Here is a 25,500-nt window from a genome sequence, read left to right as displayed (position 1 = left end):
AATAGACAGACATATGATGTGTATGTGTATAGGTAGAGTCTAAGCCTCTTCTAAACATGTAATCTATCATATTACTGAGTTTTAAAGCCAAAAATCACATCACCTTTTTTCATCACCTGCAGGTTTGCACTAAATACTCCCTCAAGCCTCTTTTTCTTCTTCCACAAATAAGATTGCCGAGCTTGCTACCATGTAATACCACATTAGAGACTTTACACATACTTAAACATGTTACATACTTAAGAGAAGCTTTGTTCAGCATCTGTCTCTTTCTGCTACATGACTGCTGCTGTCACTGTGGCTAACCTGTCAGTTAGCTAGTACGTAATGTTAAACACAAAAATGACCCTCAAAGAGAGGTATCATTATAACGTTAACATTTACAAACATAGGCCAGCTCGAATTGAGTAAAAATGTACCAAAATTTGCACAATGTTATCAGAGAAGAGATTCTGTCATTACATTTAAATCTAATCTGTGTTTGCAGTAGGAAGACACAAATACTATTGAAATTGGTGCTACATGACCAGAGAAAACAAAGGAAAAAGGCTGTGGTATTTGCTTTTGCTCAAGAGGTAGTAAACCTACAACTACCAGAATGCACTGCATCACATCTGACCAATAAATGCTCTGGCTGGTGGGTGATGTAATCTGAGCTGGCCATTTTGATACAGGAAACAATATAGCTGCTGGCTGGTAACACATGATCTAAAATTACAGTTATACAGTAAACTTAAAAATGTTTCTAGCTGAGGAATAGGCAACACAGAAGCAGACTTGGTTTGTATTTGATCAGCACAGCCTAGTTTTACAGTTTTATCTGAGTTTGGGGGGTGGGGGTGGGGGCTCTCGCTTGATCCGCCTCTATACTTTTTGTGTCTATGTTGAGGGGACAATAAAATGTAAAGTACAATCTGTGGCTCAAGCTACAGCCTTTAGGCCAGCAAAAATTGAGCTGGGAGATGGTGCTGGTAAGATAGAGGGAGTTTTACCACAGTTCATATACACATACCACCCACATTGTTATGGTACAAAGCTGGTTGGAAATCAGCAATGTATCCCTTTAAACCTCAGACGTACAATAGAATATACATAACAAGAACTCATTAACCTCCCAAAACTGTCTTGACATACCTGTCCCACAAATGCATGTAAGCGTTTGACCACGACTGTATATGAATTGTGATTTAGAATGTTTGTTCCTTTTACCAGATCTCTCACTGAGTCCCATGCATCTTCAAGCACCCACCAACATCTAAACACCACTGGGCATTCATCTCGCTCTCATCCTCTCTACTTCTAATCAATTTTGCTTCATTGAAATGCCATAAATTCAATGCAGTGTTCCAAAAGCAAACAGATGGAGAAAAAAAAGATTAATACAGTGAGGAAAACATGAAAGAAAAAAAAAATATGTCAAAGAAAACACAATATGATCAAATTTTTATGAAGAGAATTTTCATTATTTTCATATTGGGTCTTGCTCAGTGAGATTACATTTACACTTCGGTAAAGCTCAATTACTCTTCCAAGTGTAAAAAAAAAAACTAATCACAAACTTGGCAACTTATTTTCCCAACTGTATTCCACAAAGAGCCTTCGGGCCCCGCATATTTTTAATGGATTCTTTCATTCAGCTGTAATTAAAAAAGAAAGGGTTCATTCATTGATGATTTTGTCATCACGTAGAATACCTAGAGCTGACTGAGTAAGGTTTGTGTGCAGAACATTCCCACTTAGGTAAATACAGTATTTCCACGGTTTTTCTAACTGCAGTGTTGATTATTATCTTTCCACAGCACCCTCAGGCTACACTCACACTGCAAGCCTTGGTGCAGTGTGAGTGTAGTCAAATAAGATTTACTGCTCAGATCGGATTTTTTGGTTTGGCTGATCACATTATTTTTTTTAAATGTGGCCAATATCAGATTCCAGGGTGAACTGGTCACAGTCCTGAACTGACCCGCATGCACAAAAGAACACTAGCAAAGATGCCACACACAGCATGCTGTTGTATGTAAGTAAACATGGAGTTAGTGTTTACAGTTTTATTTATAGGCTGATGTACAGCAGAAATTTTTAATTTTGGCTTTTTGTGTAGTAATGGCTGCTACATCTGTATGGAGGTGTGTGTGGATACAGAGTCAGAGCTAGCGGTGGTGAGATTGTGACGTGAATGACCAATCACCCTGAGAAAGCGCAAAGGAGATGGGCTGTAATGGCTGGTAACATGGCCAAAATCAGAATTGCAAAGATCAGATTCCGTGTTATTTGAGATAGTCACACTGTTAAGAAAAAAACAGAATCGAGTCACACATAATAAAAAAAGATCTGGGTCACTTTTCGCCTGCAGTGTGAATGTAGCTTTAGAGGTGGAGGAGTCCACATATGCCCCCTTTCCATCAATATTAGCGCATGTACTTTAAAAATAGGTGATAGATTATTTTCCCATTGCCAGTAGACCAGAGCAGACGAGTATGCAAATTTTTTCCCCTGGTGTGCCACGTTCAGTGGGCCGGAGAACAGGTTAGTAAACAGTAGAAAGCATTACAAACGCCAGGGAAAATGTTACAGTGGTTACGACTTTTTTATATTTCTTAAGCAACTTATTGAGTCCCTCTCTCAAACTCAGTGCCGACTAAATTTTGAACGATGTTCGACTGCTGCTTCGGAGACAGACGGTATTTTGTGATGGCCAGTCACTTAGGCTGACCAAACGTCCTCTTTTGCCCGGACATGTCCACTTTTCACGTCCTGTCCGGGGCGTCCGGGGCGTCCGGGGGTCTTTTATAAACTGATGATAATGTACGGTTTTCCGTGTGTTTGTGTGTGTGTGTTAGAGTACGGCACGGGCAGCATATTTCTGTCCGAACCCGAACCGAGCCCGACATTATTTAATGACTAAAGCACTGAGTTTGTGTCACACAGTGGTTACAGGCTATTTAACCGACGCTTCTAGAGAGAGGAGAGGGAGAAATAAAACAAAATAAGATAACATAGGAAAAACCTGTCTCCCTCTTTTATTTTATTTTCAGCGTTTAATCAAGGCGGAGGCGGGCGGCTGGAGGTCCGAGACTTCCAGCGAGGGGAGAGGTAGAAACAAACAGCCAATGTGTGTCTGTGTGTGTTATGTTCAGGTGTTGTCACGTAAATAACAGTGCCCAAGCAATAAACAGGACAGACAATAGGATTTTATTTATTTTTACACTACATTTTCACTGAAAGCTGACCGAATCCGACCCGAGCCCGAATACAATTTATAGCTACATTTTTGACCAAACCCGGCCCGACCCGTCGGGTACCGTCGGGCTCGGATCGCCACACTCTAGTGTGTGTATGTGTCCCCTATTGGGGCCTATCTGAATTTCTGTCTTTGAGAGATATTATTTTGTAATATAACTGAATTTTCTATCCATACATATAAATTTTAAATATATTAAAATTATAAGGCATCTTTGAGTAAACTGCGAGTATCATTTAAGTAGGCTATGTCGTGGCCGGCCGAGTGTCCTCTTTTTTGGAAATCAAAATATGGTCACCCTACAGTCACTGCATCACTCTAGCAAAGGGACTAAAATACATTCCATCTCTGCTGATCAGAGCAGATCGGAGCTGAAGCCAATAACTACTTCTGACCTGGAAGTAATACAGATTGTAAGCTTTCCTATAAAGTACAAAAGCCAGTTGTTAGCGGGTGTTAGTGAGTTTTTTATCCAGTGGGAAGGAGCGATAGATTCACTCACTTGCTGCACCCATCATCTTCTGAGCACCAGGAAGTGTTCCTGCACTTGTTGCACTCGTGTAAAGGCTGATTTGAAAAGTATCTCTACAGTGGCTGTGCCTTTTTTAGTCCACATCCAGCACCAGGCAATCACACTAGTAACATCCTGATAATGTCATCTAATCAAGAACATTTTCAAAGCAAGCCAATTTACATTTGAAGTGGGTGACCTTTTGTCAGGATACAGCACTGGTAGATTTGATTTTGAGAATCTAGGTCTCACACAATCATTTTTGCAGTGTTAACCAAATCTTACACTCGCTAATAACCTGCAAAACATGCTTACAGTATAACATAAACTCTTAAGGATATTTTTAACCTGTGTGCTGAAGATTTAAGTAAGAAATAAATCCCAAACCTGCAAGATTCAGTGCAACGCAAGAGGTTCAGGCATCAAAGTATAAAGGCTAGGATGAATATACAGACAGATAAGAGACACTCCCCAGCCCCGTCTCAATTGGTACCTGTGAGGGATTTAGGGGTGCAGTCCTTTCCTCCGTGGGGACCTGATCCAGTGCCACTTACAGAACCCTCGTAGCTAATGCAGTCATAACAAAGCAGAGCTGTTCAAGGATGAAAAAGAAAAAATATAAAGAGAAAAGGGGCGATGAAAAATAGAGTCATGGGTTGCTGATTTTCTTTCAAAATATCACTTAAAAGGCTTGGCATTTTTTTTTGTCTTAAATTTGGGGTGCATTATCTAGATTCCAAAGCCGTATTCTTTCCAGGAACAGCCCTGTTTGATGTTATGGCTGTGTTAGCCGTGCTGAAGCTCTCAAACCACAGCGACTACCTGCACCTACATGCACCTGCAAAACCATTCATGCCCCTCTGAGTAGCATAGGTATCATCTTAGCTTAAACAGGCAACAGTTGGATCAAAACAGCAAACAGTAGACTGGACACCTGCAAGTGAACTTAGCGGGTGCTTTAACAGAGGAGGAAAAAAAGAAGTGTTAACAGGGTTCAAAGCAGCAGCAGGAGCACAAGCCTCACAACCTGACAGAAGCCAAAATCAGATATGTTAGAGCTGGAAGAACAGACACCTGGGTTAGTTAGGGAGAAGATAAACAGTTTCAGATTGCATTGTGTTAAAAGCTTGAAATTTAAATAAGGCAACCCTTAAAGAAATGCAGTCATTTGTTAACTGGATTCATTTACATGGTCTAATTCAGTGTTTAAGCTTTTGACATCAAGACTAACAGTATGTAAAAGAAGAGCTAAAAGCCTTTGCATTTGGATGAGGAAAGCTTGTTTTCTGTCTGTCACAAGAACACTTGTACTTTGTCTACAAAGGTCCTTTTATTCTATGAAGTATGATACTGACATGTTTTAGCTACTTGTGTCATATATTATGTTGGTGGTTACTGTCGTACCTGCAAAGGCTTTGGAAATCCTCTCTTTCTTCCACTCCCAGGGCTGGTCATACTCCTCAGGGGGTCGCTCATCATCTTGCGGCAGCCGGCTTTCTCTGGGGCAGCGCAAGCGCTCAGGGTCTGAGTCGCCGCCATTCTCGGCTGGCTCATACGGCGTGTCGTACAGGGGCAGCTGCCTCGCCGGTCCTTCCTTAGGTCCTCGCCCACCGGATCGTATTTCTACAAACGAGGAGAAAGACTGGTTGTTAATGCTGGGGTTCTGTAATAAAACTTTATAGGTGAAAACGGCTCCGTGGGGCGGAACACCGTCAGCATATGAGAAATGAGGATTTATGACAGCACATGCACTTACAAAACACTAAGGCAACACATTTTGTGAGGCCTTGCACATTTCTTGTATAGCATGTGATGAATGTGTGGTGATATTTCAACAGATTTGAGTGGGAGACAAGATTCGCCTCATATTCACAGTTTCAGCTACTTGCGTCCTTGTTGTTATATTGCTGAATTCACAGCCAATGACAGTTTGCAGGCTAAAGGGCACTAATAGCATTGCCTATCAGGCTAAAGAGTTTATTTACTTTGCTGTATTTTAAAATGAGAAAGCAACTGCAAGCCAAACAACCCTGTCAGCTGTTATGGCTGATGATGAGAAAATTCTGGACATTGTAGAATAATCAGACAATAGGCAACCTACTAAATTGCTAAAGTTCTTGTGCTGAGTAAACATTGTCCAAAGAAGTTGTGCAGAAGTTGCACTGCCTCACTGAAAAAGTTAACGTGACCTCGGACCTCAAATTTCTATCGTTTGAAGTAGCTTGATGCATTGCAGTCAAATTGTAGCCATCCTGAGCACACTAACAACAGTAAGCGAGGCACTGCAAGACTTATTTATGGCATAAGATGGCAACAGAATGGGTGCTGAGTTCACAGGCCTCTCAGTAACGTTTGAGTATGCCGGGAATCTCTCACTCTTTTTTATCTCGAGTGTAAATCCACCTCCAGCGATGGTCAGGGTGAAATAATCTGCATGTTGATAGGATGTGTGATTGGCATAGTAGGGGCCTCTTAGATGTAGCAACAGTTTGCTGTTGCTGAACTGATGACAGAAGTGGGAAGCAGAAGAGTGTTGAAATAGAGAAGAGTGGTAAAGAGGGGGGCCTGGGGGGCTGAGCACCTGCGAAAGCACACCATGTAAACTCTGGCAAAATCACACAACAATTCTGAGCAGCCTTGCCCCGGGCTGCACATGCCTGCTCTGTCAGAACAGAGGTGAAGAGAAGGCATCAATTTCCTTTCTCAACTTGTTCCTTCTATGACCCCCACTTCGCCCCCCACCAAAAAACTACGAACACTGTGCTCATATTTAATGTCTCTTTCAAACCAGTAGCCTGTGAATGCACATTTATCCCTGCAATGTTTATAGTATTATTATTAAAATACTATTAATATTCTCACATACAGCCCCACACACCCACAGATTTCCTCTTAACTTTGTTAATATTCTGGCTTGTGATCTATGATACACCACAAAGTGAATTCACAAAAGCTTTTGCAGCTGCTAAACCTGCACAAATAAGACAAAAAAGAAACTGTGTAATTCCCAAAGCACCTGCAAAGAGTGAAATGCACCCCTAACTGTGCTGCCAAGCAAATAGCGTCTTGGTGCGTCTGTGCTATTTGCACGTATTTAAATCAGGTAATGTGCATATATTTGGTACCAATTTGCCCCCTTTCTGTGCAAATGAGCCTCAATGCAAAACTGTCCAATTCACAAAGATTAGCGTTAATAGCCACATGCAGTTACAGTGAAATTATTAGGGTCTTCAGAGAGCTGGTGCTAATTGTAGTGCATTTATATGGGTTGTTACACCTAGACTTTCCAGTGATCTTGATAGCACTGACAGACTGGGATATATAATCCTAAACACAGTTTCTCTGTCATGTTTAAATTGCTTGCCTGAAGTTTTGAGGAATGCCTCTGCACCTTGTTGGTCAGGACCTGTAGCTGCAATCTGAAAATATTATTTTTCTTTCTTTCTGCCAAGGCAACATTTATAATTTGTCACATGGATAACTGCTATCAGATGCCAAAAAAGGGCAAACTTTGTGGGCGTGTTTGTGCTGTAATATCATTAGGGCAGTATCATTTGTGAGTTGAACCTTCAGATGGGGGAAGACAGCAGTTCTAAGAGATGCACAGTTCATAGTTCTATCAGTGGCCGCAATCCATTCTTTGTGATTTCACCCCTGAGTATCGTTATGCTTTGTATTTATTAAAATCTGTTTTTTTCCTTCTAAATGATGTGTGCAAAGTAACTAAACTCTACATCTAAAAACCCAGTAGTATTCCTACAGGCTACAATTTTTATTACAACCAAACATAACACTAAAGTGTTTGGAAAAACAAACAATATACTGGTGACTTTGGCATTCTCAGCGCCTCAGCAGTGGTGGGGCTAAAATGTTTTACCCTGAGGGTGCTGTTAGAAAAAGGGCCTTCCTCCTGGCAATCTGTGCAATTGTTGTTGAAATGTCATATTCTGGACTAAAGTGTTGTTTGGGCTGACAGATCAACAGACCAGCTGACTGACCACCAACCAGCATACTAAACCCTGTCAAATCCCAAAAGATGGACATTTTTTACATGTCTTTACAAACCTGAGGTGGAGGTAGGAGAGTGCCTCTACAGCACAAAAAAAAAGATAGCTTCTCAACAGCTTGAAGTACAACCTCTCAGCAGCGTGTGCCACTCAACCAAAGATGGAGTGCGGCAGAGGACTCGCAGTGCCAGACAAGAAATTGTTGGACCAAAAGAGCTGCTAGTCTCTAAATGGGGTGGAGATTCATGGTGATTAGGTAAAAACAAATCAGGGCAAAATGGCCTTTACTATGTGCAATTTTCACACAATGCAGAAACGGACCGACATGTTTTGAACCTTGGTATAGCTCCTCAGTGCGTGCACCAGTAAACACTTCCTGCAGCATTTCCACATCTTGTCTGTTGTTGGATTTTTAAGTGTCCACACCTTCTTCTGTATATATATAAAGTCATGAATAAGACAGACATGCCTTGAAGGATGCCTGGTCGCAGTATGAGATATTTAATCTCATACAGCGGCCAAGCTTATCTCAAACATTTCAAAGAGGCTGTGAAAATCGCATTTCTGAGAAATATAAAGTAAAGCAGCACAGCTTTTTAAAAACCATTTTAACATTTCAAACTGTTGCCTGATATGACTTTCTGCATATACATTTTGCATGTAAGGTTTAGAATCATGAATCTAGTGTGCACATATTCATGTTTTTGTTTTTGCATTCATGCTGTAAATCTTCCTAACGTCACCTGACCTAAACTAGGATGCATACATGCAAACCCTTTTATTCTTCATGTAAGAAGGTGAAACAGACCTGACTCTTAATGAAGCATCGTGCCCTTGAGAACTCTCCTCTTCTCCCTTTTGCTCTCCCCTCCTCCTCCTCTGCCTCCCCTCTCCAATCTCCCTCTACTCATATGAAGTTGTTAGCAGCCTGCACCCTTCCTCCTGGGCCACATGAAGCTGTTAGTGGCCAGCACCACCATAGAGTAATGCGATGTGAAGAGAATGAAATATTATGCCATACTACTGCATAATTGCCTCTTAGCCCAAGGGAGCTCTTGTGGAAAAATGAGCAATGCGTTGAGCCTAATGGAGCTACCCGCCGGTGGTGGTGGGAGCGGAGGGGTGGAGTGAGGTGAGGCTGCCAGGTCCCGTATCTCAGCGTAATCCCGCATTAGGCAAACTCGCACTCTTTGATCTAGCAGTTAAAAGACTTGGTATTACGAGATCCTGGCATGATTAGGTCCTACCTCCCCTGCAGAAGTACAAATAGCTCTGAAAGAGGGTGAAAAAGGCAAAAGGAGGCTGCCAGAGGAGGTAAAAATGAGAGTGGGATGGGAGGACGGTGTTACTGGTGGGGTGGAGAGTAAATCTTGTGGGAAGAACCCTTTAATTGGAGGCACGCTGCCTTCGATAAACTGCTGCGGTGGATTGAGACTCCCTGCTTGCTCCCAGGAATGAGGCCTTGTGTGTGCAGATAGGAGCCCTGTTGACCGTCTTCCCCACTGTCTTTCATAACTTCTTTCTTCCTTTCAGCCTCCCTTCTTTCCTTGTTTCCTTTAATCCTTCACTCTTTTCTTTCTCTCTGTCAGCTCCTGTTGAGGCATGCTTAGTAAGCTGGGTGGGGACACATCTGTCTAGGCAAATTACAGTGATTGGCATGACAGTGGGGTTGCATGTTGCAACACAGCTGCAGTCTATCTTCTGTCCTTGACCTCTCTGCTCTGTTTAGGGTCAGAGGTCAGCCACCACACCCTCCCTTGATGTACCCTGTACCTCCCCCTCCCCGGATGTCAGAGTTCCTGTCCAGATGCTGCACTTCCTGTCCTCTGCTTTTTGCTCCTCACTAACCCCTACATTCATACCCCCGAAAAGTTTGCAATATTTGATTTATTTTACCAGTACTTTATAAGATAAGGAAGAGGAGAAATTTCAAGATCATTTGTGCAGCTGGAGAGGAATGAGTTGTTGCTCCAAAGTTTTGAGTGCTACAAGTATTTTAAGAAACAATTAAACATCTAGAAAGTGTGCCACACTCAACAGGGTTTCAGCAGTCATGTAGCGGCAGCAGCAGCATTGACCACAACCATCTGTTTAGTGCCACTAAAAACGTAGAGCAGAGCATACTGCTGAGAACCAAACAGCTGCATTCAAGCTATGAACCATTTTTCCCTAATGAGAAAAGACACGGCTACTGACTCAGCTGTAAAATACCAGTCAGTTGAATGTAGGTTCCCACATGCAAGATAAAAATCAGAAACAGTGAGGAGAAGCGCTCAGCTTTCAAACAAGTAACAGATACAGTCTTTGTTATCATTTTCTTCTTTGGTTCATGAACTAGAGAGATTAATCCTATGGGAGAGAGAACGTGTTCCTTGCGATGAATTCAGGGAGGCTGCTGTTCCACATACTACAATAGCAGCCCTCTGGGCATATTATCATGGCAGTGCATGGGCAGGCAGAGAGCTCTGGATTAAATCAAAAAACATTAACTGCAACCAACCTGGCAGCCGCATCCTGCTGCACAAAAAGGACTGACCGAGACGTCTAGCCCTCATCGTCCAGACCACTCTCATCTTACTTGCCCTCCTCCATTATTGCCAACCAGTAAAAGTGATTGCATTTGCAAGAAAGTAGCAAACAACTGCATAACTGTTCTTGTATTGCAGGGTTAAAGCTTCAGATATGTAAAGCAAAAACACATTTATCTGCCTCTCTGGTTGACTGCCACCCACCCACTCCTACTGAGCCACAGAGAATTCGCTGCTGTGAAGCGCTCGCAGAGGCACAGTGAATATCTGGATTTGATTGAGGGGATCTCTTGTGCACTAGTGAAGGATTAAATGCGATTGACTTTACACCCCAGGAAAACAATGGCCAGAAAATATCCAGGCTTCCAGGATTTGCTCTGCCTGCTCCCCGAGCTAAGTCACTCTGAATGAAATCTTGAACCTGTGTAGCTATTGTCATTTTCAGAGAGTTCAGTTATCAACATGGTGGATCTCTGTGTAGTGCATCCATCTGAAGAGTAGGGCAAAATATCCATGAGGGAAATGGGTAACTGAGTATACATTATAGTAAAATACTCTGCACAGTCGTGTGTTATAGTCAAGACAACCTAGAGCAAGACCAAGTCATGATCAAGACCAGAGTGTACTGAGACAGAGATAAGAACAAGTCTTTAAGGGGCTGAGACCAAGTCAAGATCAACACCAGACCAGTGCGAGTGGGTGAGGGATGGAGAAATTTCTGAATAGTTTTGGTACAGAGGCAGATTGCTACATGAGCAAACTAGTTTTGATAGTGTCACTTGCACTTAGTTTACCTTTCTTTATGCCTACTTTCCTTGACAGCCGACTGGGACGATTCTGTGTGGAGTTTGCATGTTCCTCCCACAGTCCAAAGACATACAGGTCAGGTAAACTGGTGAATCTAAATTGCCCGTAGGTGTGAATGTGAGCATGAATCGTTGTCTGTCTCTATGTATTAGCCCTGGGATAGTCTGGCCACCTGTCCAGGGTGTACCCCACCTCTTGGAGCCTATCCCAGCTGACGAGAGGCGAGAGGCGGTACACCCTGGACAGGTTGCCAGACTATCACAGGGCTGACACATAGAGACAGACAACCATTCACACTCATATTCACACCTACGGGCAATTTAGAGTCACCAATTAACCTCCATATCTTTGGATTGTAGGAGGGAGTCGGAGTACCCGGAGAAAACCCACACTGACACAGGGAGAACCCTCTTACTGTGAGGCAACAATGCTATCCACTGCACCACCATGCCTCCTAACAAATAAATCAGACGTTTGAAATGATACAGCTTCACAACATGTAAATGAAAAATTTACAAATTATGGAACATATCTATTTAGACTATAAATATTATGTATGCACATAGCATCAACAGAGAGGCCGAGGGAGGGATGGAGTAAGACACTTTGTCTGCACTATTTAGTATTGTATATGAAATATCAGTGTTGTCATTTCTGTCATCCGCATCCGGGGGCTGTCTCAGTGTCACACTAGACACTAGACTACAACTACCATGAACAACAGTGGTGCACTTTAATTCACCTCACACACAAACTAGCAAACAAATGCTCATCTGGCACACTTAAGCAGCTCTGTCTCCACACATGCAGCGCAGCGCTGGATTGCACTGACTTAGCGTAGCACGTGCAACATGTAGACCGATGCTGCACTGTAGACTAAGCAACAGACAGAATAAACAGAGTAGCAGCTCTGTGTCTCTCTTAGTGTTGCTGGAGAACTTCTGAGTGAGTGGGGCAGAGCTGTGCAGAGTGTGAGAGAGGGGGGATGCACACTGGCATGGCTTTTCGGAAGAACGGTGTTATGTAATGCTACTTGACCCTATATAAATATAAGCAGTATTGTCTAAATCTGTATCTTGCTTGAAAATATATCCACATATTGCACATAGTCATATCACTCAGCCCTGCGATTCCAACACAAGACCTTCAAAAAGGGGTCTCGAGACCGGTCTGCAGACCAAGACTGATCTAGAACACTACAACACTGCTGCAGAGTTCAATGTTTTAAAACAGATAAATGACGAAGCAGATGCTTTCTGATTAACACACATTAATTACTTCACTTGTGCCTTGTGCCTCATGAATGCTAATGCTAAAATGTATTTTAACCAATGTAGCCATCTGTGACGCTGGCCCAGCCGAGCTTGTTCCCTGACAAAGGCACACGTTTGAAAAGGCCACAAGGTTGAGTAACAAAACTGCTGCAGCAGGCTCATATGTAGCAGTGAGACTTTTCTGCACCTCTGATTTCATTCTGTCTGATTGACCAGGTCTGTGAAGAGCGAACAGGGTCGATCTTGTTGCAGCAGTCAGAGGTTTAAGCTATATCAGGGGCCACCCACAGGTATTGTGTGTCAGTCAGAGAACTAGCTGACAAGTGAAGGTGTTTGCTCCTTGACCCGTGGCGGCCTGCTGTTGAGTGTCATTTCACTCAGTGAGTGGAGCTGAGAGGAGGCTCTCGCCGCCGACTGTTCCCCAAAGACCTCTGAGAGAATAGAAACGATAAGCACAGACAAAACAATGCTGTCAGCTTTGTGCTCAGACCTCGCCCCAATTTTAATTTCATTTTTGTCTCTCATAATGTTTAGAAGGAACAAAAGCAGCAAAGACAAAAGGAATAAATTAGCATGTGGGCTTCTGTTCTTTTTTTTGCACAATTTCAGAATTCCTTACTTGATTTGATATTTAGAAACAATTTGTAAAGTGTCTGCAATCAATAAGCTTTGATTTGTTACAGTCATGCTCCTGTCTGTCTGTGAATATGACAGGTTTGTCCATCTACAAGGGCGTCTGTGTGTGTGTGTGTGTGTGTGTGTCTGTGTGCGTCTTTGCTTGTGTGTCTGTTTGCTGCTGCGTCTCCATCAGCCTCCTGCAGACAGAACAAAAGCAGCAGTGCCGTTTGTTCTCTCCGTCTCCTTCTTCCTTCTGGCTCACACTGTGCCAAGCTTGTGGTGGGTACACTCCGAGGCCTCTGCCTGCCTGTCACACATATACTTTTGGGAAGCCTGGAAGCCAAAGCTCAGACAGTCTATTCATGCTTGGCCCAAAGAGGAGAGTATTTTGGGTCTTGCCACACTATTTTTGGTTTGTGTCTTCTTAAAAATGCCTTTCCGTTTCAGCTGGAAGCCATACTTCTTGACAGACAAATGACACATAGTGAAAGACGCTTGTCGGCAGACCCACAGAGATGGATCGCCTTTGTGAATTAATGTTAGGAAATCTATCTAGACGGTATATCAAACAGTGTGTCCATTTGTTCATTAACATAAAAAAAAAAGAGTTAAGGATTGTGCAGCCAGTCACATGTAATATCCAAGCGAAGACATGCCTGTGTGGGTGTGTGCGCTTGTGTGTGAGTAAATTTGCTGTTCCCCCAGATGGCCTGAGGGAATAGAAGCGGAAGAGTGTCTTCCACAACACGCTGACATGTATATGGATTCATTCCCTTACTGGAGCAAGAGAGTAAGCCTAAAGAGACGACATAAACAAAGCAGAAAACAAGAGGGAGGCGGGTGATGACGGAAGTAAGCCAGACAAAGTAACAGAGACAGAGAGAGAGAGAGGGAAAGGAAGTGAGGGGCGCGTCAGAGGGAGACTGTGGGGATGTATGAAAAAGAGAGAGAGACAAAGAGCGACAGCGGTTGAATAGAAAAAGGGAGGGGAAAAATTGAAAATTAGAGACAGGCAGGTGATGCAAGTTTGTCACAGAGGGAGAAATAAACAAAGAGACTGCGACAGGAAGTCGAGGAGAGTGATGGGAACAGAGAGTGGGAGATACAGGCACAAGGAGAGAGTGGCAAGAATAATAAATATGCACAGCAGTGGAGGGCTCTCCATATCCAGCAGATAATGAACACACATCACTTGAAAGCTCAGTACTGATGAAAATAACTGTTAGGTGACTTATGAGGTGCAGTACTATCAGACCACTGTTTCTATGTGCGGTAAACTTTATTACATTAGAAGGAGTTTTCCAAATCATTTTCATATGGCAACACTTCAACATATTGTCTTCTTGGTTCTCGATGCAATCACTGTTGCTCATGCCTCTGGCTGTCTGTCAGAGGAAAACCATACTAAACTCATATACACATCAATCCCACTTAAGACTGTATGTAAATACAGTGGTGCATTGAGGGAAATGCTCAAATCAGCACATTAAAAAAAACATCAATGATGAATTTAGCATGTCAATGCTTAGCTGGTATGATGTTTAGGATCTTAGTTTAGCATGTTAGCATGCTGACATTCACCAAATAACAAATGGGTGAGTCATCCTTTGTGCAGGTATTTGGATATAAACCAGTGAGTGTTAATAAATATAGATAAATATAGACAGCATGAAACCTCTTTAAAAGTGAAGCTTAAACATCATAGCCCCCTGGTGGCTGGCTGCAGTATTGGTCATAAACCCCGCCCCCTCCATGTTTGCAGATGGGACACAGGCTGAACTAAAAATGTGAAGAATTTGAAAAAATGTCAAACAAATAGTTCAGCGGTGTTCATTATGTCTTCAGTTTCTAATAATCACATTACTTGTTCTTTTATCTCAGACATGTATTAAGGTGTTACATACCTTTTTAGGCTTCTTGACATGTTTCGGCGGAAACTTCCTCCTTCCTCAGGTGACACTTCTGAGGAAGGAGGAAGTTTCCGCTGGAACATGTCAAGAAGCCTAAAAAGGTATGTAACACCTTAATACATGTCTGAGATAGAGGAACAACTGTGATTATGTCAAACAAATGTTTCACAAAGAGAGATTCTATCATTTTAAGTAGTTCTCATCACACGTTTTTTCCGGTGTTAATTTTTGTGATACGTTTAATGCTGTAAAAAGGGTTCCGTCATGACTGGCAGCTGTGTGTGCCAATCAGTGTGCCCTGAATCAGTGGTGTTGCTCACTATTGGGTCAGATGGTTATACCACTACTGCACAGACTCCAAAAGACATCACTAGTGCAAAATGGCAGCATCAGGGATATTTTAGCTTCATTTTTGCACAGTAGGAAGAAGTGGATGTGTATTGTCCATCTACACAGGCTCTGATATAAACCAACGTATTGGACATATAGGGCGTTTGACCTGAAGCTGCCACGAGAAGAAAGGCCAGGGGATAAATGTTTTTCAACTCAGGCTCTTGAGACCCTGAGTGTCTCTGAGTTGTCAAGATATTTCATACATGTCAACCAAGGGATCATCCCACCGACAAACTGACATTGCCATCCCTAGAGCCATGCCACTAGCGTGGCTAAAAACAGAAACTGAATTCAATCTTTCAGAAACAGCATGAGGTCAAGTCCTAAAGACAGATGAGCTTGAGATGGAATTGAGTTTCCTGTTGTCATTGAGAGGATTGCTAATTAACAAAGTCAGGCACCCAGTAATGAGTAATTAACTGGATTTGCTGTTTAACATGGAATGTGACTCCGTTGAAGGACTCCCTGTGATTTGATGCTGCCTTGCTGCGTATCACTGGCAATGCCTCACCTATGTAAATGCCTTTCCACTGCAGGGCCACTGCATGGACGGCGGCATTGATCCTATGCGGGGCACAATTGCAATTACAGCTCGTTAGGACTGAGGTGAAAGCTCATTAATAGGAGATGAATGGGGACAGCAGCTTGGAAAGGTGCCCGTCTACCTACATGAATCACAGAATAGCCCTCACAGCTAACTCACGCAGCTCCGCAGTGAACAAACAAAAAGACGAGCAGTAGATCAGCATAATGACAAGGCGACACAAGTACAGATGCGATTAGTCATTTGCCGGTGCTGTCGATTGCACTGCAGTAATAGAAATTCCATTTGGACGACGGTCAAACACACAGAAGCTGGAATCTTTTCTCGACATGCCGCGAGGACGACTTAATGTGAGGCAGTGACAGGCTGCTTGGCTGACGCTGTTGGATGCAGAGGGTCCCAGAGCCTTGTGGGAGTGGAGCTATTTTTCTGCAGGCTGCTGTTCTAGCTGTGCTTGCTCTGTGGCTATTGTTCCTGAGCTCAGATAAGACTGGCGGTGGATTAGAGGAGAGTGCACCCAGAGTTCAGGTTGTGTATGGCTGCAAGGAGAAGAAGACAGCATAGGAATGGGATTGGTTCTGGGAAGGGAACTGGGAAGAGGAGAGGAGATAAACAGAGGAGAAGAGAAAGGAAAGGAAAGAGCCGTGCCAGTGAGTGCCTCTTGTCATGATGCCTAATCTCCCTGTGTGGTCTCAGAGGAGGGGGACAAGGGAGTCTGATGACACGTGGACGTGGCTATGATGAATAGTCACTTCATGCCCCCACCCCATCTGGGGCAATAGCCCATTAAAGGTGATAGGCTTCCGGCAAAGTCCCACTTGCACCCCCACCATTTTGCTGCTTCAACCTTCAACTGGCTCACATTCCCTCCGGGGATGTCAAGACAAGACGGCTCATCTACTCTTCTCTGTGGGAAAGAGAAGAGAATTGAGAAAGAGATGACACTGTGCCTATTTGTGGCACAAGTGGAGCACTGTAGCGAAAGCTTTGGTATTGTACAGACATGGGTCAGACAGAGGTCATGTATCTATAAGCTCAAAGCAACCACAGACATTTGCTTGTTAGCTTTGAGAATGCCTGAGGAAGCAGTGTGTTGGTGTCTTGGTTAATAATTATAGTGCGACACTGTCAGTCGCTCCTGCTGGGAATTGAATTTGGGATCTTTCAGTACAAGCACAACATCTTCTGGTGCTTGGATCTCCAACGACTTTCCTCAACAGCCATCTGCAATGCTCAGACTCTAACAAAGCCACCACACAGCTGTACACTAAAATAGGCGCCTTGCTGCGAGTAGGAAGAATCTCATACTTTTAAGTCTATCCCCCTTTTTTTCCCGGCGTTCTTCCTTATTGTGTGATAATCCGATAATCTCTCCCTGCAGCACAACAATGCAGACAGAAGCCGCAGCCGAGAAATCTGTGGGAAATTAAGTTCTATCACCTCCACGCTGAGCAGAGCTGACAGTCACTGCGCTCTCCTTGGGCTGTCTCTCATTAGCGGAGATGGATGCATGCTGAAACGCTGACATATTTTACTCACAAACTGGGTTACAAACGGAGGACTGCAGCAAATCGTTTCTTGTGGCAACATTACACAATGTGAACTGTGTATGACCTCACTTTTACTATTAGTAGTACGCCAGCAAGTCTAAACTCTGGAGGCCCTTACAAATACACCCCATGAGCACTTAAAAAATGAAGCATAATGCCACTCGTACTATTCCTGAACTTCAAAGTCAAGGCTCATTATCAAGCATAAAATGAGGATGAAACTGCAGCAAATTAGAAAAAAGTGTAGTATAACTAGTTCAACAGAGAAGCATAAATATTCATTATGTCAAAAAAAAGAAAAAAAGAAAAAGCAGTTGCATCTTCGGGCTAAAAGGGAAGCAGATAGGGAGACGCTGGAACGCTTGGTATTGATTTGTTTCCTTTATCTGAGAGGGCTACTTCTGCTGGAGCAGCACTGTGACCTGTTTACCAATCCTTCCAGTCCACGGGACGTGCATGTCCTCGGGGAAACGTGCATTAGCAGGGCTCTGGCAATGCAAATAGTTACACAGCAGCGACCTCGCTCTCGTTCTACGTGTGTGCTGTTTTGACCTTCAGATGAGTGCAGCCTCTTGGTAGGCGCTCCCTACATGACGATACGCGGAGAGGGTAAATACAGTAAGGGTGGATTACAACTGTAAGCTGCTAACAGTGTTTACAAGACTGTGAGTGACCTGATCCTCATCACCCTGTGTCTGAGCGAATAAAACACAACATGACCGCAAACAGATTAAACAATGGGGAACACTGACTGCACTTTGTACCTCAGGTGAGCCTAAAATGAATGTTTTACAAAGGTGTTGTTGAGTCAGTGAACACTGACAGATTTCTATGATAAAAGTTATACTTTCACTCAGTATGGTATCTAACTTTTAAAATGGTAGAAGACAATGGCTGGCCTTGGCTCACAAAATGGTTTAACTTCTATTGAGCAGACTATCTTCATTGAATTATAAATTTAATGGATGAATGGTATCAGCTTTTTGAAAATCAAGCATTTCTCTTGCCCCAAAATGACTCTGTTTTTGTTAGCCATGACACCGCATGTGTCTAAAGCAGTATTTTCAAATGAGCTTGTGCCTCTCTGAGAAATACAGAATATGCAGCCAGACTCTCCGACTCTATATTTTGAGGCTGACTAATGTTCATTTGTTTGTCATGTTTTATGTTCCTTACATGCTGCACACATGCATGCAAGACAGTCCTACAGTCCAGCAATCAGATATGAACATTGCAATTAGCCACAGTCTAATTAAAACTCACTGTACAAGTGTCTGGCTACAGCTTGAGGCTGTATTGTTTACTCCGGCTTAGCTTCTTGTGCGCTTGGCAAAAACAAAACACAAAGCCTTACTTATGCATGATGATGAATATGATACACTTCACCTCTCTTCTGCTCCGTCTAAACAATGTCTTCCCACTCTGTCCCTGTCTCGGTGTGTATACACTGTACCTAGTGAGCTGCACAGGACTAAGTCTGAAGTGCTGGAGTGTGTGTGTGTGTATGTTAGTGTGTCTGCTGTCTGTCCTCTTCAGCCTCCATTAGATCAGACATCCGACAGCCCGGAGAGAAGCTTCTGGAGTCCAGTCAGACCTCTCAGCTCTGTCCAACCTGATTCACTCTGACAAGGCAGACGGAGCAGTGCAGGTGAGGCACATGATATTTGATCCAACTGTAATGCCACAACTTTATAAAACTAAGATAAGCCTACATAATAAGACGGTCATTACATTTTCCGATTGGTGCAAGTATGCATCTGTTTAATCTTTGCAACCACATTAATCTGAACAAAAACAGGTTGTCAAACAGAGATGTTACTTGACTCTCAGTGAAGCAGAGAAAATAAAAAGTCCTCATATGTCCTCATACAGCCTCCCCTCATTTTCATCTGTTTCACCCACATGCCTTCCAGTTGGCATCAATATGCTAACCAAGCTTCATGCAGGTGCAGCTGAGTGCAGACCTGTCCTTACACAGTACAGACTGGAAGAACGAACACAGAGTAGCAGATGGTCATTTGCATTATTTTCGTCTGCACCACTGTGGCTCTGAGGACGTGGGAGATATGACGTGAGTTCTGGCTCAACTTTACCCACATCCAAGGTGCACGGAGAGGGGAATTAGTCTCATACCGATGACCCTGATGAAAGGGTGCAAGCCAAAATGTGTTAGTCTCACAATAAAGCCTTTACACCACAAGTGTTTCCAGACAAGCTTTATGTTCTGGGTGAGCAGGATTTTAGAATCTTTTGGCAGCTTGTTTTGTTTACTTTTTCTCAAAAAATAAATCAACATGTCATGAAAAATCGCTGAAAATAGGTGTCAAGAATAAGTTTCTGCATATTGTTTTTACTAGGAAATCCTGCTCATGCTGATTATTATCTCCCATTTGTTCACTAGCTATAAACCTGTCATGAATATTGCAGCAGGCGTGTGACAGGCATGTATTGAATTTAGTTTTTATTAAGCCCTTCCTGTTGCCATTCATATTATTTTATTACATTGTCTTGCCCCTGACATTTCATGGCTCTCATAAGATATTTGATTGATTTGTCATACAGTATCAAAATCTAAATTCCAGCTCCCTTGTTGGCATTTATGTCAATATTTGACAACACTGCATGGGATGCTGCATAATTTTTACAAGGTATGCGTCTCTGGAATTTCATTAGTGTTTCACACGTTGCATTGTTAATCAAAGGGCTTTAAAATTCATGGGGAGAGCTACGTATCAATACTGCTGAGCACCTGTCCCTGAGGAGTAAACAAGACACAAGAGCAAGCAAAAAGAAAGGATATCATCTTGATTGAAAAGACAGGAATATGTTTATACACTGTGAATTTATGTTTTTTGGCTAACAGAGGCTGATTTACTTGTAAACTACACAATGTGCACCTTTGCTGACATTATAAAAGACAAAAGACAACAAAAACTAAACACAAATCTTGCATGCAATGTATGTGTGACAGCATGTAACAAAACTCAAACATCAGCACAGTCTCGCTCCGAAATGAACTTCCTAATTCAAATCTTCTTCAAATTTGCTTTATTCACACTCTACAAAGAGCTGTCCCATAAAGGCGAGCTCATTTTCCTTAATGAGTCAACCACACAACAAAAACTCCAGAAGACTGAACAATGAATGCAAAACGACCCCAAGGGTGCACTGTGGAAAATGAGCTCTTGTAAACAAAACTGATTACCCAGGAAAAAACAAGCTGCAATGTAAACCTTGACTAAGCTAGTTCTATTACTGGCTAATGAGCAAATCCTTTAACACCTTCTGCTGTACTGCCATTCTTACAGGAGATATTACATACGGTAGTTTATACACTGCAGGAGTGGGACTGGTTTAGAGGCTGCTGATTGATGGTGTGTGGGAATTAGTGTTAAAGATTTTTGGCTTATTCTACAGCGACCTCAGGTTAAAGTACTGCTTTGCCAATATGAGCTCGTCATGGAAAAGTCATTGGCATTAGCATATTTAATTTTGAAGGCCAGATCTTTGTGATTGCTTCAGGAAATATGATATATCTGCAGCAGAAGTCTGATTTCTGTCTCTTTTATTACTGCTAATTTACACTACACTATGGATTATTTTGTCACTCGTGAAAATGTTAACACCTGCAATACTCATCAGTGTCTTATATCATAAAAATTCATACGACGATGTTGGGCAAAGGGGTCTTAATAATAATAATAATAATAATTACAATAGTAGTAATAATAATAATGATTTAAAAAAGAAGAAGAAAACACTGCACACACAAAAAAAGACTGCCAGATAAGATCAAGGAAAGGCAAACACAGCTGCCTTCATTAGTGCTCATCACTGAACAAGGATTACACAGTAATAATACCATGTCAGTGTCTGCTGTGCAAGGCCGCATACCTGAGTTTTATGATGCCTCTCTGTTGGCCGGGCCCCAGACATGTGGCTGCAGCGTGCCACGTGGGCTTCTCCACTAACCTCGCCAGCAGCAACAGCAGCAGCAGCAGCACCACTAGTCGCTCTGGAACCTCTGCCAGGCATCCGTCAGCATGCCACTAAGTTTTATAGCCCAAGTCCCAAAAAAACACCACTAATGAAACTACGGTCTTTGAGAGGGATCTCTGCCAGCACAGTGTTTTAGGAAAGGCAGTGTCACTGTTGCAGAATAGTCATTAACATCTGACTGGAATCGGGCTTGGGAGTTGCATGGCAGTGTCCCATAGAGTATCTTTGTACCCTGCATTTAAGAGTCAATGGCAATCCCGTAAAAACACTCAGGCCAATAAAAATGAATGATGCTGAGTGAGTAATCTTTGCCTCATCCCCTTCCCGGATCCAATAACGTGCTACTGCCATTGTGGAAAAAAATCCCAGCAGAAGGTTGATAAGAGTACCAAGCTTTGGATCACACCACCACTGACATAGCAGCGGAAGTTGATGTGATAATACAGGTCAAGAGAACTGCTTCCTTAACTGTGTCATTGACTCATAGCCACGCAGTTGCAAAGTGAAGAAAATTTATGAATGCGTTAGGAAGTCTGTTATTTGACGACTTAAAAAACACACCCAGTAACAAAAGATTAGTAATGTGATCGAAACACAGGCAATTCTAGCACTTAATTAACATTTTTTATTATGGTTTAAAGTAGGTGAGGGAGCTAACACAGGCAGTGAACATGCAGTTCTGATGTGCCCAACTAGGTTTCATTCTCCCACTGCATCCGCTGTTTCCCTCAGGAGTGTAATCATCCTCCATGCGGTCTGGCTGCCTCCTTCAACCCCAGCAGGAATGCCTTCTTCATTGCCAAAATCCCTTTCACAAAATGTGGATGCAAGCAAAACACAAAGAGCCTGACCGATGAGCAGGATGAAGCTCATTCTGTCACTAGGGCAGGGAGCGTGTTATCACAGGGTTATGAGCAGCTGCCGAGCATGTTTCGTAAAGGAATGCCAATGTTGATTTAAGCCATCTCCCTCTATACGTCATGCCATTCGGAAGGAATACCGCACCGCCCGTTTTCGACCATAATTATTCACACACTCGAGCACACACAAAGAGACACACACGTACTAAAAAACTCCACCTCAGAGTAAAACCATCCATTACTTAGGTCTAAAATACCACGCCAGGGCCTCACAAGGCTGCATATCTGCTGTTAGCCTGGTATTCAGCTGGTGAGAGAACCAGCAAATGGAAGGTTTCTGGATTCCTCCTCCAGCTGTGTGGGCGACTACACTCATACAAATCTATGTTAAAGAAAGGTCAGCTGGCTCACACACGAATAAGAGGCCTGTAGTTACATGTACACATTTTAGGGCACACATGACTGGCACAAATTCCCACACAGTACACGAGGTGCATACTAGGGACAGACAACCGTGCACACACCCATAGACGTACATCACACCGCTGTAACAATACACCCTCTCCTCCCTACAGTGAGCCAAGAGTGGGCTGACAAGACCCATCCCGCTCAGAGCTGCTAACGCATTCTTGCACCTGCTGCCTCCCTCCCGACTGCTGCTCATCCGCTCTCTTCAGGGAGCACACACACTGGATTCCACTCTGGTGAGGTGGCTGAATGTCGAACAGTCATAATCTCTCCGCTACGCGCAGTTGTGCTGTTAACCTCTGACAAGTGTAATTCTAACTCAGGATCTCAGTTTTCTCCAATGAATAAAACATATTTTTGCTGAGACGAAGTCTCTAAGGGACTGACAGGAAATTAGGCAGATGAAGAAATGTTAGCAGGGAGGGGGGCAACTCTGGTAGAGTTGCGGGGACTTTTTGATTTATGCTGAGTGGGAGTTTGGAGTCTATACTGTGTGTCTGTTTGGCTATATGGGCCTCTGTGTGTGTGTGTGTGAACTGTGAGACAGACAAAGCCAGAGAGACAAACAGACAAACATGAATTCAGAATATTCCAGCAGTGTATGAGTCGGCCTACTAAACATATGGAGGAGACAGAGTCTCCAGTCCTGTGGGCGTGGAGATGAAAGACTGAGAAGTCTGACTTCTTGCACTTCCTGCTGAGACATAGGAAGCTACCAGAATCCTGTCAGGAACAGGAGGGGCTAATTTCTTCTGGCTCAGATTTTCTCCTGAACTCGTGAGTCTTTCCTTCACACACTTGAGTAAAAGAAAAAAAAAAATCTTTGTGAAGTGACATTTTTGCCTGTTTCTGTGTATACACAGTGTGATCATTCCAGAAGAAAACAGCACGATTCATCACTTCCTACGCTTGTTTGCTCCTAATTCCTCTAAATCACAGCAAGAATAATGTCCTAAGCATCTTATCACCATGCTCTCTATGTACTGACATTTTCCACTGCTGTTGTGTAAATTCTTGTGGACACGCTGCGGAGGATGTGGCACCGGCAAACTCATTCTCCGATGGCTAAATGATGGCTGACCTTTCTGCTGGCAGTGTGCGAAACAGGGTGCCTGGCTCACTAGTGAGACCTGATAGGACACAAGGAGTGGAGTGGCAGATGCGCCTGAAGAATATTGACGACTCCAAGAACTCATGAATACAAACACGGATGGATGAAATAGATGATGTGGTTGTTGTGGATGAGGGGGATTATTCCATCATAGCGGTTTTGTTCCCTTGAAACGGTTACATTTGAATGGCTGTCCGCTTGCATTAGCAGGCTTCATTAATAACATTCATTAGCCATTCAGGGTCTATTTGAACAGAGCACCGAGAATCTTCAGCCTCCCCTGGCTCCAGTCCTGATACACTTACAGGGACCGTGTAATGCCTGCAGGACAATTCAATTAGGAAAGAGGCATTTGATCACTATTAAGACTTAAGACTCACGTCCTAAAAGCATAATTTATCACTATCAAGGTCTATTGTATGACAATGGTAGATTAGGTGTCCTGAGCATTTTCTGGCAGGTGACATAGCTTCCCAGAACTGTTAGGGGTAAACGAGATTAGCCGTGTATGTGTCTCTCCTAAAAATGGAGCCCAGCAGAATTAATGGCACGGACTCGCTTGTTTTTATTGTTTTTCCTACAATAGATTCTGGTTGAACATGGGCCATTTGTTGGCCTCTCATCATAATTACGCTGCTTCCTGTAGGGAGCTACGGAGGGAGAGGGGAGATGAAATCAATCAAAATAAACCCATCTGCAGACTTTAAATCATCCTAAAATCAAGTCCGTGAACAATCTCCATCTAAACAAAAAAGGAGAATTGTGTTGAAACAAAAACCCTCCAAGATCCGTTTGTGCTGACTGAGACTTTGCCAAGTGGGAGAGGAATGAGTAAGAGTCGACAGTCAAAAATGGGAACGAAAGGAAACGGAGGGAGGATGAAGATGCCAGGAAGGGAGACAGGGCAGTGTGTGAGCGGCCCCCGGCGCCAGCTGACCCACTGTTGGCAGGTCTGGCTGCTGGGCCCACTGCTGCTCTCAACTGTGCCCAGGCACAGAGGGGAATCCTAGGTAATTTGTCCGCTTGTTTGGATAATCCACCATCTGCCACACTGCGAAAGGCCTCAGGCCTATCCACAAGCCTTCATGTTGGACCCAAATGCTAAACATATGGGGGCATGCAAAAATGGAGTCCAAGTTCCTCTGAGGGCACAAAATTGCAAAACAAGACTCAATCGGGAAGCTCTGGATGGGAGGAACATGAATCTCCAAAAATATCTTCACTGTACAAACAGGGCATGCCTCAGGGAGTGCAATCTTGGTTATTCCTGTCACATTTCAGGTGCTATAGATGGTGAGTTTATGATTAGAATTATTCATGCACAATGTAGTGGCCATCTTAGCACTATATGTATATTTTATAATGACTGAAACGAACACATTTACTTCTTGTTATATTTATAAAAGACTGTTTTCACTTGAGGCACCAGTGTGATAGTCAGCATTTCACAGGGAAGCTTCCAAGGATCTGCCTGCTGTCCAAAAGTGGTGTTTGGAAATATTATGCCTAGAGAAATGTTTATTGGCATGCGATAAGCCAAGCACTGAGGAGAGTTTATTAGCATCTCCATCTGCACCAGACGTCACAGTTAAAATGTGGTAGGTAAACTACACTGGCGGAAAACAGACAGATAACTGTGAAAAATTCTGCTGTCTGCAAAGTATATCAGTGCTGTGCAT

General features: G+C 43.2%; 1 protein-coding gene across 3 annotated transcripts in view; it reads right to left on the bottom strand.

Annotated features, from left to right (window-relative positions):
- The window catches only part of zgc:158464 (uncharacterized protein LOC791139 homolog), a 106,335-nt gene that overhangs the window by 26,363 nt on the left and 54,472 nt on the right, over positions 1 to 25,500 (bottom strand). For 2 of the 3 annotated variants that reach the window (XM_050045853.1, XM_050045869.1), the window contains exon 3: positions 5,157 to 5,375. In XM_050045853.1, coding sequence (XP_049901810.1) covers positions 5,157 to 5,375 — 219 coding nt within the window. Of the gene's footprint in view, positions 1 to 4,245; positions 4,345 to 5,156; positions 5,376 to 25,500 lie in introns of all 3 variants that reach the window. The other variant, XM_050045863.1, reaches the window with a different exon arrangement.

Source organism: Epinephelus moara, chromosome 1 (assembly GCF_006386435.1).
Source record: "Epinephelus moara isolate mb chromosome 1, YSFRI_EMoa_1.0, whole genome shotgun sequence".
Taxonomy (NCBI): Eukaryota; Metazoa; Chordata; class Actinopteri; order Perciformes; family Serranidae; genus Epinephelus; species Epinephelus moara.
This window is presented reverse-complemented; position numbering and strand designations above follow the sequence as displayed.